General features: G+C 44.9%; 1 protein-coding gene across 2 annotated transcripts in view; it reads right to left on the bottom strand.

Annotated features, from left to right (window-relative positions):
- Positions 1–21137, bottom strand: part of LOC115178859 (max-interacting protein 1) — a 39826-nt gene extending 18689 nt beyond the window's left edge. The window contains exons 1-3 of one of the 2 annotated variants that reach the window (XM_029740235.1): positions 20680–21137; positions 18283–18388; positions 14449–14478 (exon numbers count right to left, since the gene is read on the bottom strand). In XM_029740235.1, the coding sequence (XP_029596095.1) occupies positions 14449–14478; positions 18283–18388; positions 20680–20914 (371 nt within the window). In that variant the 5' untranslated portion in view covers positions 20915–21137. Of the gene's footprint in view, positions 1–14448; positions 14479–18282; positions 18389–18742; positions 19229–20679 lie in introns of those variants that run through there. The other variant, XM_029740236.1, reaches the window with a different exon arrangement.
- Between the last annotated feature and the right edge of the window lie 212 nt (positions 21138–21349).

Raw genomic sequence — 21349 nt, 5'->3', positions numbered from 1 at the left:
GGATTCACCTGGTCAGTCTGTCATGGAAAGAGTAGGTGTTCCTAATGTTTTGTACACTCAAGTGTAGGTTAAATCTATAATTTAAACACAAAAATATCAAACGGCATGTTGGCTTAGCTGTGTACTCTTGGGAAATCGCTTTACGCCCCTGTAGATCATATGGAATAATCTGGAATTAATATATGGGCCAAACATGCAGAGCGTTGATCCAACCCCGTACACTTTGAAGACGGTAATATGCATGTGGCAGTCACTCTTCACACAGCCCACATACATGTTACATAAATACTACATACATGCAGCCGTGTGAGTACATGAACCCTGCTCTCTGTCACGTGCACGCCCACCCGTCTTACAAAAACACACAACTAAAACAGCTTACTGCATCCTCATAGTCACATACACACACACACACACGTACACAAATACAAGCTCCAATGTTGAATCACTTTTGTCTGCTAGCTACGCTACCAACACAATGGCGGCGTTGTTTTTCTGGTAAGGATGCCCTGTGTGGTTCAGTGTGTGAGTGTGTTGTTCTCCTTCTCTTTCATTTAGGCCGACCGCTCACTGTGCTGTCACGTGGTGACTGCTATGGTGCAGGTCACATGTTGTACCAGCAGCACCTGACCAACTGACTGACTCAATAGGTCACGTAGCCTAACGGACGGTTTGTTCTCCATGCTTAAAGCACATGGTAGTAGCTCCCACATGGTTAACTCCCAATAGCACCATCATCACAACATATCACCACCTTCCCATAGGACGACCACACCAGGAAGTCAATGTCACTTTGAGGTTCTGTACTAGATTGACCTTTTCCAATGCTATATTTAAGCAATAAGGCCCGAGTGGGTGTGGTATATGGCCAATATACCACGGCTAAGGGCTGTTCTTATCCACGATGCAACGCAGAGTGCCTGGACACAGCCCTTAGCCGTGGTATATTGGTCATATATCACAAACCCCCGAGGTGCCTTATTGCTATTATAAACTGGTTAACAACGTCATTAGAGCAGGAAAAACACATGCTTTGTCATACCTGTGGTATACGGTCTAATATACCACAGCTGTCAGCCAATCAGCATTCAGGGCTCGAACCACCCAGTTTATAAAATGTTTTATTTGGAGCAACCACATGATTTTCTAAATGGAACAGAATGTCCTAAAGAACCATACTGCCATGATAATCAAAGAGCAAAATAAACATGTTATGACCTATTTGATTCAATTCATTACTTTGGGATTCCCTATTTGATTCCCTAGTAAAAGGCTACTTATTCTCCGCCAATGACAGACCATACAGCTGATGGACACAGAGCCACCTTCCCATAGGACAATAGGAAGTGTCACTGTCCCCCCTCAAAGTAATTTAGATGTAAATCCGAGTGACAGCTAAGACGTGAGTGTAAATAAAGAAATACATTGATATTCCTGGCGAGCGGTGGATTGTAATATCTTACCCAGTGGTGACGTGGTGACCTGCCACGTTTCTGGGCTTAAACACACACGCACGCACGCACACACACACGCACGCACGCACGCACCTCTCGGACGAATATAGGCCTGTCCTGCCAATGGCATCTTTACACTAAAGGACTGGATGACGCTTTTCTGTTATCTATTATAAAACATAGACAGATGGGAGAGCGGGATGGATGTAGGGAGAGAGAAAGGGGGGGGCTACAATAAGTAGCGGGGGAGGGAGAGGTGGGGAGAGGGAGTGGTGGGGAGAAACAGAGAGGGGGAAAAAGAGATGGAGAAAGAGAGAGCGAGAGAGAGAGGGGGGAGAGACCGTCATTAAAGATCTAACTCGTCCGTCTCTGTGTAATCTGCCCAGAAACTAGCATCTGAAGCCTACAGAAATGTATGGAATGCTGCGTCGTTAGCTGGGCTACTAAAGACAGAGTGCTCCAGCTCTTAGTGGTTGAGATAACATAGACAACATCCTTGTATAGTGAAAACCCTCATTAAGCCAACAGGACAAAAGAGAACAAACACAAGGACATGAAGCCTGTCTAGCTGGCTATTGACAGAACGAAACGATCTGGGACTCTTAGACTGGTACTTAGTAAATGAGAGAAAGAGAGAGATCCCTCCTTCACTGTCTTCTTCTTCTTCTGAGCTGCAGACGTCCTATGAGGACAATCACCCTTTTGAGTTCTTCACTGACAGGCAATTGTTATATATGTAACAAACAGCACTGAAGAATGAAAGGAATGTGGAATGTGTTCATTGTAGAAGTGTGTTACAGCCTACTGCACTCATTAGAGATCTTAGAGACTGATTAGTAAGTCTCGGGAGTCGGAATTCCCTCTCGGAATTAAGTCGGATGGTGACCCAAATTCCATGTCGGAATGAAAGAGAAACATTGGGAATATAGTTATTCTGTGGAGGTGGAATTTATCACTTTGAGTGTGTGGGTATGGTGGTACTCTGAGTGTGTGTGTGTGTGTGTGTGTGTGTGTGTGTGTGTGTGTGTGTGCCTGTGTGTGTGTGTGTGTGTGTGTGCGTGCGTGCGTGCATGTGTGCCTGTGTGTGTGTGCCTCTCTTTTTTTGGCTATCAATCATTCCCTTTTTAGACTTCTTCATTCCTTTGAGATTTGATTGGCTGGTCGAGAGCAGCACATCCTGTGGATCCATCCCAACCACCACTGGGTTGTTTAGTCTGGAGCCACAGTGGAACTCCGTTCAAAAGCAGCTGGTGTGGAAAGGGGTTGAATCAACACGGGATACCTGGAATATCAGGGAACCCCACATCACTCACACAGCAGAGGGCTGCTTGGTAAATAAATCCAATTGTAGGATAATTGCCGGGCAGACATACACTGTAGTCGATCTGTTCCACCTCACATCAAGCCTGCTGAACCACTGAACCCATGCCAAACCACAGAGAGGAATCTGCAATGACGCATGGCAACAGAGCAACATGGACAGGGAGGGAGGGATGAGAAGGAAACATGGCGAGAGAAGAGAGAGGGTGGAATGTAAGGGATAGAGAGCTGGTGTACAGTAAAATAACAAGTGAGTGAAAGAGAAAGAGAGCCTGTAGAAAGAGAAAAAAGTAGGCATGTGAAAGAGAGATACTTGTTTATTGTCTATGTCACTTGCTTTGGCCCTTTGAACTGAGAGAGAGAGTCAGAAATAGTCAGAGTGGGGGATGACTAGAGGGGGTTATGCAGGCTATGCCAGCTGTGCAGTGTCCAGGAGGTTATAGCAGGCAGGGCCCCAGTGAGACTGGGACTAAGGGGCTGGAGCTGAAGCCAGCCAGGCCCATCACTAACACATGGATTAGTTCACACGTGCCTAACATCACTCTGCTCTGTAGCTTTTAATCTGGTCCACTGGAGAGAGGGATGGAGGGTGGAGAGAGGAGATGGGGAGATAGAGGGAGGGGAGGGACAGGAGAGAGAGAGAATGAGAGAAAGAGAGCACAGACCCCTATATCACATGACCTCAGAATCATGTGATTCTGGCATCCACAAACCCTCTACTACTCAAAACAAGAAGTGTGGCATTCCCTCCCCAATCCCTACCTCCATGGTGACCCGTATCCCTTCCTTTATCGTTCCCTGCTTCCCCTTCTTCCATCCATTCATCTTTCTCTATCATTCCCCATCCATCCCTCCCTCTCATTCCATCCCTCCCTCTCGTCCCATGCCTCCACCCCCCTTCTACAGTGACCTGAGGTCAGAGGAGCTTTAGATTAAACTCCAATACCCAGAAGGCTTTACTGTCCTAAAACACCACGTTGGGCTGAAACAGATAAAACCGAGGGAGATCCCTCCGACATCCAACCAACCAGATGTTGGCTTCTGGGGCACGACTTTCCTTCTGCTATCCCTGTTATCCTCTCTCATCTCACTCTGCTCTGGTTTATGCTAATACTGTACACACACACACACACACAGCTGTCTCCCCACCCCCACCTCAAAGCCTAAAAGCATATCCACTTAACCCTGCCTTGTAACAGTGGCTAGATACTGCTATGCTTTATCTTGGCCAGGTCGCAATTGTAAATGAGAACTTGTTCTCAACTTGCCTACCTGGTTAAATAAAGGTGAAATAAATAAAAAAATAAAAAAACAGTAGTTCACCAACCCAGGACCCTATAAGCTAGCTCTGTCCCTGTTCCGGAACACTAACTGTAAACAATGACACTCCACCGCCCACGCAAACCAACCAGGAAGGATATGATGTCGTCAGAAGATACCGCATTTTGATTGGAGGGCAACAATCCTTAAAAATCCATGATTGGTGGAAACTGAGCAGTTTTCCCTCCAGCTGTCTAAATATAGACCCCAGACAGATTTATTGAGGTGGTTCATTTCCAACTGGCTTCTAGTTCTTCCTTTAAGGTTGGATGATTTGGTTAGCTGGAATGCTAACAGACTGACACGCTGCTCTAGCGTGCGCCCCAAATAGCACCCGATGCCCTATATAGTGCACTACTTTCTACCAAGGCCCATAGGGAATAGGGTGCCAGTTGGGACACACTTCTAGACTAGCAGCAGCAGCAGCAGCAGCAGCAGAGAGAACGGAAAATTAGTGCATTCCATCCTGGAACACTACAACTAAACAGCCACTTGGGATGTGGGTTTGGATTGTCAGGAAGCGTGACCCCCTATCGTTACGGGGTGCTTGATAAATTACACCACATAAGGAGTTTTATTAGTGGTGGTGAAAGGCGAAAGAGGGAGAGATGTTGATTTGATTGAAAGCACTGTCTGTATCAATTTGTGTCATTTGAAAGCTTTTTACAGCCTTATCAGGGAGATATTCCAAAAACAATCAACACACGGCTCTATTTCTATCCTTCTAAACAAACATCAGTGTGTCATCCCTAAACAAACTGGCCCCCCGTATCCTGCACATCTTGGAATGCAAATATCCTGTATAAACACAAACATCCCTGTGTAAGGGCACAACAAGGAGGTGGAAAGATATCCCGAGTCAAAGGTCAGGTAAGAAAGGACGAGTGTCCGGCACCTAATCCAACTGGAGGGTGTGTGTGTGTGTGTGTGTGTGTGTGTGTGTGTGTGTGTGTTCACTAAACCAGCGTGTTCTTACAGAGCGACTCAGCAGAGGTAGAATGTAGGGCAGTCAGAAAGATGTGCGTAACGAGGATGACCTAGAGATTCTCCTGTGTCTCCTCCACGGAGTGTGTGTGTGTGTGTGTGTGTGTGTGTGTGTGTGTGTGTGTGTGTGTGTGTGTGTGTGTGTGTGTGTAATGAGCTGATGTAGGACTGTGTGTATACAGTACATTTAGGTTTGTGTAGTGAGTGGATAAGTGCACGCGATTGGCTAAACATGTGTCATTCAGAGTCAGGCCCTTCGTGAGACAGGTGTTCTCTGTCTCTATTCACCCTGACACAGTTACTGTTACTATTGCACCCTCTCACAGCCAGATCAGCTAACGCTACACTATGCTAACTAACTCCTATAACAGAATATAACTTTGCTAGCTTTGCTAATGCTAACTGCTAGAAACGGCTGACTCTGCTGTGCTCCACTCTGACTCTGCTGTGCTCCACTCTGACTCTGCTGTGCTCCACCCTGACTCTGCTGTGCTCCACCCTGACTCTGCTGTGCTCCACCCTGACTCTGCTGTGCTCCACCCTGACTCTGCTGTGCTCCACCCTGACTCTGCTGTGCTCCACTCTGACTCTGCTGTGCTCCACTCTGACTCTGCTGTGCTCGCCAGACCAAAGATCAAGTCCCTTAAGCTGCTTTTCTGAGCCAAGAAAAGCTTACAAGGCATCACGTTGGTTGGCTAGGAACAAGTGTGTCCCAAATCGCACCCTATTCAGTGCACTGCGTTTTACCAGAGCCGATAGGGTACTGGTCAAAAGTAGTGCCCTATATCGGGAATATGTTGCCATTTGGGATGAAGCCCAACTGGGTCCAGTTTGGGCCTGGATGCAAGGCCTGACAACAGGGAGGGTGGGGTGGGTATTGTTGTTGCTATGCTCTCACACGCCATGAAGGATGTAGGCCTGAGCACGTGAGAGTACTAAAGCCTGGGCCAAAAAACAAAAACAGCTTTCAAAGTGAAGTCACGACTTTGGTATTGTGTCTCACTGTGCTCCCCTAAAGTCATTCTGAATACTCAGCTGAGAGAAGACATGAGGTTCTTCTGAAGTTATGTTCAATTGAATGCAATGCGTAAGGGATAATCAATGAGAGGCTATGTGTCCAATGGAAAATAATGAACGACGTGGAAGGTGTTCCATTAGGAGCTAGTGGAGTGAAACTGACCTCCCACAGAGCTGCATTCTTTTCCAGAGGACGCATAGAGCCCAGAGTTGACTACCTCTTTTATACCGTGGCTAGAATTTAACACATTTGCAGCTACAAATGTGTTCATTTGTATGTAGAAATGTGTTTAACATCCACTGAAGTAGCTAAGTTAACTAGATAGCTACCGTAGTTGCCTTGGTAACCAAACAAATAGACTTGGTAATTAAGCGAACCAAACCATCAGTCCTAGCTTGCTATTATGAAAATCGGATTCAACATTGCCAATAATGTTTTCAATGTGACTTTTGCTTTTAAAAGCAGCTCAAACATACAACATGTAAGAATGAACTGAAGCCATTACATACTACCATGCTGATATACTGTGTGTTATAGGGGAATAATGCACACTCTAGAATGCCCTTCAAGCCAATCAGAAACCAGTATTCAACAATGCCATGGTATGCAGTTGTATATCAGAAGCTTCATCAGCGTTGTTCAGAACATCACATGCATGCTATCCAATATATAACGCTAGCAGACACACAAAAAAAACGTTTTGAGTGACAACAGAAGCAGCCGTTGTTCTGTCCCACACCATTCCAACGTCCCCTGGTAATGAGACATGGCCCTTCTCATCAGACTGTGGGCAGCCAAAACAAACACCAGGCAGCAGGGATGTAACAAGTCACCGATACGCATCGTTCCAGATTCAAATGATTAAGATAAGACTGCGTCGCTTCGCGGACCCCAAACCGATCCAAATGTAGCCTTCACCGGTCAGAAACTGTATCCAAATGTAGCCTTCACCGGTCAGAAACTGTATCCAAATGTAGCATTCACCGGTCAGAAACTGTATCCAAATGTAGCATTCACCGGTCAGAAACTGTATCCAAATGTAGCATTCACCGGTCAGAAACTGTACCCAAATGTAGCATTCACCGGTCAGAAACTGTACCCAAATGTAGCATTCACCGGTCAGAAACTGTACCCAAATGTAGCATTCACCGGTCAGAAACTGTATTCAAATGTAGCATTCACCGGTCAGAAACTGTACCCAAATGTAGCATTCACCGGTCAGAAACGGTATCCAAATGTAGCATTCACCGGTCAGAAACGGTATCCAAATGTAGCATTCACCGGTCAGAAACGGTATCCAAATGTAGCATTCACCGGTCAGAAACGGTATCCAAATGTAGCATTCACCAGTCAGAAACGGTATCCAAATGTAGCATTCACCGCTCAGAAACGGTATCCAAATGTAGCATTCACCGGTCAGAAACGGTATCCAAATGTAGCATTCACCGGTCAGAAACGGTATCCAAATGTAGCATTCACCGGTCAGAAACTGAATCCAAATGTAGCATTCACCGGTCAGAAACTGTAACTGCGTCCTCTCCTTCAGTGTCAAACTAAGCATGTGACTGTGTTGACAGTCATTGACCTACAAGTTATTTTCATGCAGAACAACCAAGCCTAGTCAAACTGCTCGCTGCGCCCAGCTTGGAGTGCTGACCAGCGCCAGGTAGACGGCTGTTCCTGATCTTGCTCAAACATTAGGCTTTATTAGCTGCGTGACAACCTGTGGAATTTGCTAGGTTATTGTTATCTATGTACTGTTGAAAGTTGTGTTTAACCAGAATAGAAGCAAGTTACCGGAGACACAAATCTCATCTGCAGAAGGAGAAAAGAAACTCACTGAAAACCATTGGATTTGGAGATTTTACATTACAATCTCAAACAAAGTGACGGTACAAAAAACACATTACCCCCCTAATCTGATAGTGGGGTGGTAGACGCCTAGTCTCCCTTATGGCTCAGATCAGAGGCCTACATAGTATACACCATAGACATACATCATTTACACACACACACACACACACACACACACACACACACACACACACACACACACACACACACACACACACACACACACACACACACACACACACAGCTCAGAGAGGCTCAGCTCATGAGCTCCATCAGCAGCAGATTTGAATTTAGAATGGAAATGTTAGTGAATCGTATCGTTCTCTCATCAATCCCAACAAAGTGTTTCAATATAAAACATAGAATTCCTGTATCAGAGCCGATGTATCTAGATACGTATCGATTCACTTTGAAAGGGAACGATGCACGTCCTTACCAGACAGGATGCCAAGGACGGACAGACAGACAGACAGACAGACAGACAGACAGACAGACAGACAGACAGACAGACAGACAGACAGACAGACAGACAGACAGACAGACAGACAGACAGACAGACAGACAGACAGACAGACAGACAGACAGACAGACAGACAGACAGACAGACAGACAGACAGACAGACAGACAGACAGACAGACAGAGGGGAAAAGATGAGTGCAAAGGGACAACCCTGAATTCCTATTGCAGCCCTGACCACTTCAAGAATCAATGGGTAGTGGGTAATTGAAATGGCAATTGAACTGCAGTAAATATTGCAGATTGTACCCTTAATAAACCACAGACATCGTTTGCTGAAAGGTGTTTGAGAGTCTGTTTGCACAACCCGTTGTCATAAAGTGTAGAGCGTAAAAACTAAATATCATTTCATCAGCAGCAGAGTCTAGAGACACCCGACCACCAGCACCAATATCATTTAGGGAGTTTTTATTATTGTCTGGTGTATTATTGGCCTGATACACAATATGAAATGAATAGGGAGCGGTGAGAGAGGCGGTATCTCTAGATTTATGTCCCAGAGTAAAAGCCTGGCCCTCTTGATTACCCATAAACAGAGACATCATAAAGCAACATGGCCAGTTGAACACTCAGCTGGTTCAATAGGGACTACTACCGTACATACAATACTTAGCCTAGCATCACGCAGAGCAAACAAGCTAATGGTAGGGTTTGGTTAGTACAATACTAAGTGGTGCATTAGGGGCTAGGCTATTTGGTTAGCAAAATGCTAACTGACATACTACTCTAGCAAGGAAGCACCCCCAAAACAAATAATCAAATGGTATAATTAAACAATAAGGCCTGAGGAGGTGTGGTATATGGACAATACAGCCCTTAGCCGTGGTATATTGGCCATATATCACAAACCCCTGAGGTGCCTTATTTCTATTATAAACTGGTTACCAGTAATTAGAACAGTAAAACTTAAGGTTTGTCATACGGTCTGATATACAGTTGAAGTCGGAAGTTTAGCCAAATACATTTAAACTCAGTTTTTCACAATTCCTGACATTTAATCCTAGTAAAAATTCCCTGTCTTAGGTCAGTTACGATCACCACTTTATTTTAAGAATGTGAAATGTCAGAATAATAGTAGAGAGAATGATTTATTTCAGCTTTTATTTCTTTCACCACATTCCCAGTGGGTCAGAAGTTTACATACACTCAATTAGTATTTGGTAGCATTGCCTTTAAATTGTTTAACTTGGGTCAAATGTTTCGAGTAGCCTTTCACAAGCTTCCCACAATAAATTGGGTGAATTTTGGCCCATTCCTCCTGACAGAGCTGGTGTAACGGAGTCAGGTTTGTAGGCCTTCTTGCTCGCACACACTTTTTCAATTCTGCCCACAAATCTTCTGTAGGATTGAGGTCAGGGCTTTGTGATGGCCACTCCAATACCTTGACTTTGCTGTCCTTAAGTCATTTTGCCACAACTTTGGAAGTATGCTTGGCGTCATTGTCTATTTGGAAGACCCATTTGCAACCAAGCTTTAACTTCCTGACTGATGTCTTGAGATGTTGCTTCAGTATAGCCACATCATTTTCCTGCCTCATGATGCCATCTATTTTGTGAAGTGCTCCAGTCCCTCCTGCAGGAAAATCTTCACAAGGTCCTTTGCTGTTGTTCTGGGATTGATTTGCACTTTTCGAACCAAAGCATGTTCATCTCTAGGAGACAGAACGCGTCTCCTTCCTGAGTGGTATGACGCTGCATGGTCCCAGGGTGTTTATACTTGCGTACTAACTGTTTGTAGAGATGAACGTGGTACCTTCAGGCATTTGGAAATTGCTCCCAAGTATGAACCAGACTTGTGGAGGTCTACAATTTTTTTCTGAGGTCTTGTCTGATTTCTTTGGATTTTCCCATGATGTCAAGCAAAGAGGCACTGAGTTTGAAGGTAGGCCTTGAAGTACATCCACAACTCCAACTGACTCAAATGATGTCAATTAGCCTATCAGAAGCTTCTAAAGCCATGATATAATTCTCTGTAATTTTCCAAGCTGTTTAAAGTCACAGTCAACTTAATCTATGTAAACTTCTGACCCACTGGAATTGTGATACAGTGAATTATAAGTGAAATAATCTGTCTGTAAATAATTGATGGGAAAATTACTTGTGTCATGCTCAAAGTAGATGTCCTAACCGACTTGACAAAACAATAGTTTGTTAACAAGAAATTTGTGGAGTGGTTGAAAAAACGAGTTTTAATGACTCCAACCTAAGTGTATGTAAACTTCCAACTTCAACTGTACCTCAGCTTTCAGCCAATCAGTATTCAGGGCTCAAACCACCCAGTTTATAATTTGTTTTAGGTACTATTTGTTTTGTGTAATGTTACCTGACGTTTTGGGAAGCACCCAGCATACCCTAACAATCAAGCTGAACCAACCAGTTTAAACTCTAGCTCTAATGCAGTAGTCTATAATTTCACGTCTGCATGTATGAGTGAAACTGGTTTATAAGAGGCAGCTAACTAATCAAAGAGGGTGAAACCGAGGCGTTATCTAGTCTGGTGGCGGTGGAGGCTGTTGCTACAGTATGTGAGCATCTGGAATGTGGTTTCTGGGTTTCAGGTTCCTTTCATCTCCTACCCTGTCATCTCTGTCTGCCGCCCGGCTCTGTCACCTCACCGGCCTGCTGCGGTAGCAAGAAGAATGGAACAGAACTAGTCCGTTTGATAAACTTGACAAAATGGAAGTGTTCCACTCCAGAATCCAGAGTGCAGCAGGGCTGGCTTGGACAATTCACTTCCTAACAGGCTTAGTAGGCCGTGACATATAAAGTACGCTATTTGCTTACTGCATGCAAATATAGGGATTAGAAGTTATACTCAGATTTTTGAATGTTTTTTCTTAAAGGGCCGGATTACGATTGCTCCATGAATGAAATTAATTTCTCTCATTTAATATTGATTTGTTTTAGGCTTAATCTACCCAGCAAAAACACCACTCACTGAGGCCTAGGTCTAAATGTCATGTGGTAGGTTGAAGACCTTGTCAACAGCAACTAGCAGGTGCACTTGGCTGCTACAGTGCTGTTTTAGCATACTGCACTGAGCACGGGATGTTCCAAACCAGCTAGGCAAGCACATCAGTTAGTTACACCAGCAAAAGCCTACAGATGTAGGATCTTAATTTGATCACCCTGTCGTAGATCTTTCCTTTTTTTCTTTTCTTTTTTTTTACTTGTAGTGTATTTGAGGTTTAAAAAGGCTTCTGACGTTTGGAATTTCCACTTTGACATTTCAAACTTGATTTCCCCTACAAAAACATCCATTAATTATAATACACATATTCATTCACATTTTCAGTTGCTGCAGGATTATTTTCCTGCCGTAGCAAACTGGCTCAAATGAAGATCCTACATCTGTACTTCTCCTCTCCTCCTACCCTCATCACTTATCTCTGCCACAACCCACACAGAGCCACCAGGGCCACACGCTGCGTCAGCACTGACGATGCAAAACCATGTGGGCACTATCTTCCAGAACCAGTCTCTGTGGCAGGATGGTAGGATGCCATGGTATCACTAGAACACAGGACAGTCATGACATGATACGACATCATAACCATGTCTGTTTAACTATTGGTCAACCAACACATCTCCTCCCCCAATGTCCCTGTCATTTAGAAAAGTCACTAAATAAATAAGGAGGTTTTATGTAATTAAACGGATTGCTTGCGGCTACATTATGAGATGAGTGGGCTTGTTTTTACTAGAAATCCTTGGCAGTCTCGCCTCGTATTATTGATGGTTTCCAGGTGAACCCTTCCAGACCTTCCTCTCCTCTCAGGCGATTGATGAAGCCTAAACACTCCAAAGTGGGTGGTTGAACTCCAAATCTGATAAGGGCTTCTAAGGATCCACTGTGTTCTGTCTGTACAAAGCAACCATGAAACCCTGGGTATGTCTGAAATGGCACCCTATTTACTATGCAGTGCACTATTTTTGACCAGGGACTAAATTGTACCATGTTCCCTATATAGTGCCCTACGGGGCCGGATCAAAAGTATTACACTTTATTGGGAATAGGGTGCCATTTCAGACACTGAAAATGCCTCTGGTTTCAGGCCCAGTTTGCTGTGCTTGCACCCTACCCTGCCTAGCTGTAACTGTGTAACTCAAAGCCCTTAGCAATGACCCCATTGCATAACCCAATGTACTGTACAGTGGAGACTCAACATAAAGAGAGGACGAGGGAGGGCAGAGAGAGACGACAGAGAGAGAGGGCAGAGAGAGAGAGAGGGGGGAGGGCAGAGAGAGAGAGAGAGAGAGAGAGGGCAGAGAGAGAGGGGGAGGGCAGAGAGAGAGACGACAGAGAGAGAGAGAGGGCAGAGAGAGAGAGAGAGAGAGGGGGGAGGGCAGAGAGAGACGACAGAGAGAGAGAGAGGGCAGAGAGAGAGAGAGAGGGCAGAGAGAGAGAGAGGGGGGAGGGCAGAGAGAGAGACGACAGAGAGAGAGAGGGCAGAGAGAGAGAGAGGGGGGGAGGGCAGAGAGAGAGAGAGAGAGAGAGGGCAGAGAGAGAGGGGGAGGGCAGAGAGAGAGACGACAGAGAGAGAGAGAGGGCAGAGAGAGAGAGAGGGCAGAGAGGAGAGAGAGAGGGAGAGAGAGAGATGAGAGGGGGGGCAGGAGAGAGAGAGAGAGAGAGGGAGAGGGCAGGAGAGAGAGAGAGAGAGAGGGCAGAGCAGAGAGAGAGAGGGAGAGAGAGACGAGAGAGAGGAGAGAGAGGGCAGAGAGAGAGAGAGAGAGAGAGGGGGGAGGCGAGAGAGAGAGAGAGACGACAGAGAGAGAGAGAGGGCAGAGAGAGAGGGGGGAGGGCAGAGAGAGACGACAGTGAGACAGAGAGGGCAGAGAGAGACGACAGAGAGAGAGAGGGCAGAGAGAGAGAGGGGGGAGGGCAGAGAGAGAGAGAGGGGGGGGAGGGCAGAGAGAGAGAGAGACAGAGAGAGAGAGGGCGAGAGAGAGAGGGAGAGAGGGGGGAGGGCAGAGAGAGACGACAGAGAGAGAGGGCAGAGAGAGGGGGGGAGGGCAGAGAGAGAGACGACAGAGAGACAGAGAGGGCAGAGAGACGACAGAGAGAGAGAGGGCAGAGAGAGAGAGAGGCAGAGAGAGAGAGAGAGGGGGGAGGGCAGAGAGAGAGACGACAGAGAGAGAGAGGGCAGAGAGAGAGAGGGAGGAGGGCAGAGAGAGAGATAGGGGGGAGGGCAGAGAGAAGACAGAGAGAGAGAGAGAGAGAGGGCAGAGAGAGAGGGCAGAGAGAGAGAGAGGGGGGAGGACAGAGAGAGAGAGAGAGAGGGGGAGGGAGGACAGAGAGAGAGGGAAAGGACAGAGAGAGAGAGGGAGAGAGGGGGGGAGGGCAGAGAGAGAGACGACAGAGAGACAGAGAGGGCAGAGAGAGACGACAGAGAGAGAGAGGGCAGAGAGAGAGAGGGGCAGAGAGAGAGAGAGGGGGGAGGGCAGAGAGAGAGACGACAGAGAGAGAGAGAGGGCAGAGAGAGAGATAGGCGGGAGGGCAGAGAGACGACAGAGAGAGAGGGCAGAGAGAGAGAGGGGGGGAGGACAGAGAGAGAGAGAGGGCAGAGAGAGGGGGAGGGAGGACAGAGAGAGAGGGAGAGGACAGAGAGAGAGAGAGAGAGAGAGAGAGAGAGAGGGAGGGAGGACAGAAAGAGAGGGCAGAGAGAGAGAGGGGGGACAGAGAGAGAAAGGGGGAGGGAGGGCGGGCAGAGAGAGAGGGGGGACAGAGAGACAGGGCAGAGATACAGACAACACAGAGAGAGAGAGGTGGAGTATAGGAGAGAGGGAGGGAATGTCCTTAGATTAAGAGGAACTAGGTCAAATCTTACTTTTGGTTTTAATAACCTGTTGCTGGGTAAAGTTGCCTGGTGGAAAGCTCCAAACTGGCAAGCTAAGAGCAAACGCTTTTGCAGTGCAATTTGAGGGGCTAGTTGGACTTTTTGTTTTAAGTCTAATAAGTATGAAAATGAAAGACCAACTCACCTGTTCTTCTCCAACTCGTTATGTGTAGACCTGCAAACAGGAAAACAAGAAAGGAACTTGTTAACCAAGGAACCAACACATCGCAAAGACCTGTGACATTTCAACACATTCAATCATTTAAAAAGCATCATTTCAAAAGTATTTTAACAACCAGCCACGGATTCAGTTGAGGGCGACAGTATATTGGTGGCATACTGCACTCACTTTGACTTGGTCTGATCAATTAATCCCAATTGAGAAGTACTGTACAAACCTCTAACAACACACACACAGACCAGCTGTACTGTGATGTACCACACCAAGACCGTGCCTGAGAGTCAGCGTGCACTATGAACTGTGAGTTTGGTCGATACGCCCGGCCAGGCTTCAGTCCCATACAAAGGACCTGTATCGTCACACTTCAACCTCCTCTTCCTCCAACAGTGCATAGTCCATGTAGCCCCATGTATATGGCTGCCTGAGAGTGTGGTGTGTGTGTGTGTGTGTGTCAGTCCAGGCCTCAGAGCTGTGTTAATAATGCAAAGTGATTCAGCTGGTCCCCTAAGAGCCTCTTTGTATGACAACACACTGAAGATAATCAGGCCCTCCTGCCTCGGCCTAAATGGCCTGCCTGCCCGCCCAGTGTGTGTGTGTGTGTGTCTTTTTAAACAAACTCCTCCTCAGCTCCTCAACCCACTCGCCGCAAGGAGGAAGCATTTATTGGTTCTCAGGTCATATAGGCACTTCTCTTTATTTGAGGGGGACTATTACAGTCGCAAAACAATGGCCTCCGCCTGCAGAGGCTGACCTGATTGGATAGCTCGCTGTTCTGCTACAGGGAACAAGGAACGAGTGTGGAAGAGAGGAAGGAGAAAGACAGAGGGGGAGGAAAAAAAGACACTGCCAGGTTACAAGGGATTCTGGGAGTTGGCGCCTCTTCAGAGCGACTCCAAAGCCTTTTTTTGTGTGTGTTTAATTATTGATGTAAATAAAAAATACCATATGTCTCCATTAGAATACATTACCACCGCTGCTGCTCTTGTGCTTATTGTGTATGCAAGACTGGGTCAACAACTGAACTGTGACAGTCATTTCTCATTAACAGGACCAGGAAACCCGGTCTCTGCTAAGCCGGCCATCATTGCCGAGCAAGACCAAAGATGTAACCAATTTCCTGTGTAAACTTTAAATAATTATGTAGAAAAATGTCATCCTCACCCAAAACATTTTGCAACTCTGTGGTATAAATAATCAACCGTGCTGGGCTCTGCGTGTTAGGCTACACACACACACTCCTAGACACACACTCCTAGACACACACTCCCAGACACACACTCCTAGACACACAACCTACACCAACAAGCGTATCTTGATTCATCTAAAGCGTTTTTATCTATAGAGCCTATAGTCCACCAGCCAGCCAGGAGCCAGACTCCATTTATTTGTGGAAATACCACACAATTTACAGCTCAGCTCATAAACTGTACAAAGCCTTCTCGTATACAACGTTAAAACTTTATGCTCCTGCAAGTTTACTTCTCCCCTGTAAAAACCCGATGGAGAGCTATTCAAGGGGTGCAGAGAAACTGTCTGCTGCTATTGAGTTGTTCTAATGGTGGCCAGCGGCTGACTAGCAACAGTCTGAATCAGTGACATCCTCAGCCCGTCACCAACGGAGGGTCCACCAGACACGACCGAGATCAATACACAACACAGTATCATTTCTATGATGGCGAGCATCAGACTTCTCTTCCACTGTTGTTGTTAGCCTAGGCTACTGTTAGCCTTCAAAAAAAAAAAAAACAGCACCTGAAAACAACTGTGCACTTGCTGTTGTGGCATTTTGCATCATTGGTCAAGATTATTTAGAATTTCGACTATCCGGATATCACCCCCCCTCCAAAAAATTGTGATATTATTTGAATAGTGAAATCATTTCAAATGCCCATCCTTACTCAAAGCAGGTTAGACCAAACTCTTAAACTACTTGAAACATTTCAAATAGTATTTGAACCCTGGTCTGCAGCAGCCAGCCCATGGAGGAAGGATCAACCAACAAACCCACAGTACATCTTTATATGGAGGCCTGGAACGGCTCTTTGTAAACGAGATCAAGCCAGATAGACCTAGATCTCCTATATGGGTTAGCACTAGTAAACACACTAGCCCAGGGTTTCCCAAGGTAAACACCAAACCCTGGCACTACACAGCTGATTCAAATAACCTACCCATCATGAAGCATTGTAGTGTTTGGGCAGAAACCAAAACGTGCACCCCTTGAGGTCCCGAGGACCCAGTTTGGGAAATGCTGCACTAGCCTATACTGTAGATACTAGCGTATAATCACCCTCTACAGTAGGTTACAGGACACATCAAATCAGCTATCAGAGAGCGATCAGAATGTCTGTAGCTATAGCTCAACAGATGCAGATGACTTGAATGGAGGAATGGAGGATCCCTGCCCCGCACACACACACACACACACACACACACACACACACACACACACACACACACGAGATAAACATGTCCCTGCTGTATAGGGTGAAAGAGGGACAGAGAGAGTGAGATAAGCCCATCACCTATAAGCCTCAACATGCTACAAATGAGGAGGCCTTACTTGGCCACACACACACCAGAGCCAATCTGATCACTATCGTTGCCATGCATAACTAGGCTACACCATAGCTGTGTCAAATGTTTGTTCCTGTTTTTCATTCCTCTCACGTTTAAGATGAAAAAGGCTCTCAGTCTCTCAGTAGGATTGAATCGTGGCTGGCTGTCCATGGTAAGATGGATTTATAAGTAGAGGACAATAGTCTGTCCATGTTCTTAACCGAAAACACCACCTTACGCTATTATAGTCTATACAGCCTCTAGTCGTCAATGCATTTTCCTCTGAAAGAGCATTACGTGCAGTAGTATCAATCTCATCCAAGGCTGTTTGTAGAATGTCATTCTCAAATAGATTGGCTATTGAAGTGCAGGCTAACATACATTAGATTAAACTGCAAAGACATTTCAATTATAAATCAGATAACACATACAAATGGGGGAAAAAAATCATAAAGCCACATCGACAGTCTTTTAAAAGGTTCTATGTATTCACCTTGCTTGTGCCTGCATACAACACCTGCCTGCATACAACACCAGCCTGCCTGCATACAACACCAGCAGCAAATAGGAGCTTTTTCCCTTCGGGGTTGGGGACAAAACTAACCAAATATTAGAGCTTGGGAAGAGTATAGAAACATATAGAATTAACAAATGTTTCAACGCTGTAAAATGGCAAACAGTTGTAAGACTGTAATAACGACTATATTATAACCAAGTATGATTTGTTTTGAACATAAAATTATTTAAAACCTTGTGGTGTTCGTCTGTTTTTCCATCTCCATCTGCAACTTTCTCCCAGTCCCTAACCTCCATCAGTTTGACAATCAGCTGATGATAGCAGTGCCCTAACATTCATTCTCTGTAGGCTGCACGGTTTTTCATCCACGTGTATATTTTATGCTTGGACAATTTCTCTGAATATATGTTAACTCCTGCTTATAACATGCCATGATGTTCTAGAAGTGAGCTTACATGCTGCGACAGCGGGCAGAACTAGGTTAAGACACTCAAGTGGTGTTGTGGCAACCACATCTAGGCTTGTTTTACCAGCAGTTAGGCTACAACGTTGCACTGACAGTCGAGTGATATCACATTATGGCAGCATTGTTATTGGTCATTCAGCTTATTATAGAGAAAGTCAACTGAAGCTTAGCTCAACATACATACCCAGGCAAATAACACATTGGCATCGCATGCCTGCTTGAAGCTATTGATCAACAAAAGTGCAGTTTTTCTTACCTGTTATGGTTATTGTGGAACTTCTTGTTTCGAAATTTATTTTGCCTCTGGTAGTTTGTGTTCTGAATTGACGACGGAAACGTCGATGCATATCCGTGTTCACACTCTGTTGAAATAAAATTGTGGTTAGGGCGAGTTGGACCGTACCCCGCCATACGCAACATTTTGTAAACAACGGACAAAATATATACAATGTTGGTGCTAGATCATCTGAATATATGCCACCCACACATCTACCGTTAACGGAATGAATCGTTTGTTTTTCGGGGATTACGCTTGAAAACAGCATCAACACACACAGAACACTTACATAGCCTAGCTACATTTGTCTGTGGTGTATTTTAAAGTTGTCAAACATGACAAGCAAATTATTAAAACTCTGAAACGACACAAATGAACCTACATAATCAAATTAAACTAATCTAACCACAAATGTGTAACGTGTTTTTTTTTTGCATACCTCTCTCCCTTCTATCAAGATATTCTGCCGCTTCCAACAACCTCTGGATGTTCATCAACTGCACTGCCGTCATTCTGCTGGAGCTAGCGAACGTTAGCTAAACGTTTCTACAACTTCTGATACTATTTCAAAGACAGGTAGTATTGCGGTTCACGATCCAAAATCGGAATAATTGTTCCTCGTTGAGTATAACACAAAACGTTACTTCATGAATGTATTGTCTTGTTAGCTATTTTGTTTGCTGGCTCTGTAATTAAAAGCCCTGTCGAAAAAAATCTGCCCAGTTTTAATATGCAACACAGGTAGCTAGCTGCAGCCTAGTGATTCACGTTTTCAGCCGTTTCAAAAATCGAAAAACGAGTGTGACAAAGTATTCAAAGTATTCAGGAAAAACAGTTACAAATGGTATAAAATGAATATAAACTACATCAAATTTCCACCCAAAGCCTGAAAAAGTCCTGCTGCTGCCTGTGTTCACTCCTCCCAGTTTGTTTACCTACCTCTACAGCTGAGGGGCGGAGACCTAGCATAAACTGGGGGCTGGTCTCGACGCAAAGCTTTATGGGATATGTAGTCTTTATTCCACTGATCTCCACGCTGAAAATATGACCCTTATGCTATGGTTGCTATGAAACTTTGCAAGGTGCTACTGTCCACGTACAACGTTTCATGTTATTGAAATAATTACTTTTAATTGGATATTTAAAGGAAAGAGACTAAATGATATGAATAAGCCCTATTTGTATGCTATTCTCGATTATCATATCTCTTCTCGCATTCATTTCTGGCAAAAAAGACTGCAAGTCCCATGAATCAACACCAGGGTGGGGGTGTACCCGCCGACTGAAGCCAGGCCCAGCAACAAATTACATCACCGCAAAGGAGACGCTCGATTGGTGATACCTTGTGACAGGCATCTCATGCGAACTTGCACTTGGCCAATCACAAAGGGATTTCGCGCCATGTGGAAAACCCGCAAGTATCAGGAAGCAACAACAATCGGGTAGGAAAAAAGAAGAGATGAAAATGTTGCACGAAAGATCTCATTATTTGTTAGATAATAAGAGAATAGTAATCCATTTTCTGTAAATTTGAAACGTACTTATTATTACACTTTTTGCAATAACCTGATACATAAATAGTGTACAAAAGAAAGTTTTTTGTTTTTTTTAAATCTAAGAAAGTAGGCAAGCATCTATTCAACAAAATCATATTGAGATTGAGATGTACAGATTGTGAAACTATTGCACAATGAACAGAAATATAAAGCAATACAACTGAAACCAGGTGCTCTAGGCTAGCGTCAAAATAGTGAGAAAAAGCATCCTATTTGAAATATGTGTAAACATCTAACAATAGGCCTCTCTCCCCCTAACAATCGAGCTGTTTAGGCTACAGAGAAGGATGCGGGGGCACTATGACGTCACCCAGAAATGAGTTGGAGGGCGCTGCGATGCTGTGCTCAGATTTATCTAATCTCAAAGTAGTGGCCAATACAATGTTTTGTGCACCCACACCCAAAACCATTGTGGGGTTTAATCAATCTAGGCTTTGTCGGTGGCCTGGCCTATATCGCGAAATAGGCCTAGATGGTGAAATGGGAATTTAGGCTAAATTATGAAATTGTTACAGTGAGCAGGTGCAAAGCAAATTATGCTTTTGAGGGGTAGAAAAACGTACAACCAACAAAAATAAATATATCTTAATCATATCAGAAATCTAGGCTACAGGGAAAGTAATAGATAATGTAATACATTCATAATATTAGGCTATTAGTGCAGTGCAGTGTCAGTGCGAGCGCATAATAATACATGCATGAGAATAATAAGTAGATCAGTTGAATGAACTCAGCCCTTTGTTGTCTCGCGTCTGTTGACAATGAAACTCTTGTTTCCCTGAATATTACTGGGGGGGAACCGTTACACAAATACACTTACTTCCATCCTTCCTCTCGGCGTTCTCGATAAAACTTGCTGCTTCCAGCAAAACTTGAACGTTTTTCAGAAAAGTATCAATCTGACTCAATGGAGAAGAAGCGCAGTCTCTGGAGTTGAAGACGTCATTGATAGAGCAACTAGACATATCAAAATCTTGCCGATCCATAGACGTTTCGGAGTCCAAAAACACATATTCGCTCTTCAACTCTTTTTTCTGCCTATCACTTCTGGCCATTTTCGTTCACTTGGACTGCTTTGCCGGCTACTTTTCCAGGAGGAAAATAAACTGAAAGGCAGCTAGCAATAGAGGCTGCTTTGCTTCTTGGTGGTGATAGGGCTTTTATGAATGCAGGTTACAATGCACGAAACGGTGCTTGGAGGATTGTGGCGCATGGGGCACCCGGAGAGCCTGCATCTGCCTGATGAACGCCGCATGGTCCTGACGCCGGCTTTTCAAGGTATGTTCCTGCTGACGGTTGTCTCTACGTCTCTTTGGCCCCCAGATTTTGTAGACTACAGACAATATTACGCCAATATTTCTTTATGATAGCAATAGAATGAAAACTATTAGAGTTGCTGGATAAGGTGGCTGTAAGCACTTCATGTAATACGATTATATCTTGGTGTTCTTTTTGACTCATGTAGGCTGTTTTGTTCACATCACTAAGGT

This window comes from Salmo trutta, chromosome 38 (genome assembly GCF_901001165.1).
Source record: "Salmo trutta chromosome 38, fSalTru1.1, whole genome shotgun sequence".
Taxonomy (NCBI): Eukaryota; Metazoa; Chordata; class Actinopteri; order Salmoniformes; family Salmonidae; genus Salmo; species Salmo trutta.
Note: the sequence above shows the minus strand (reverse complement) of the source record. Positions and strands in the feature narration are given on the sequence as shown.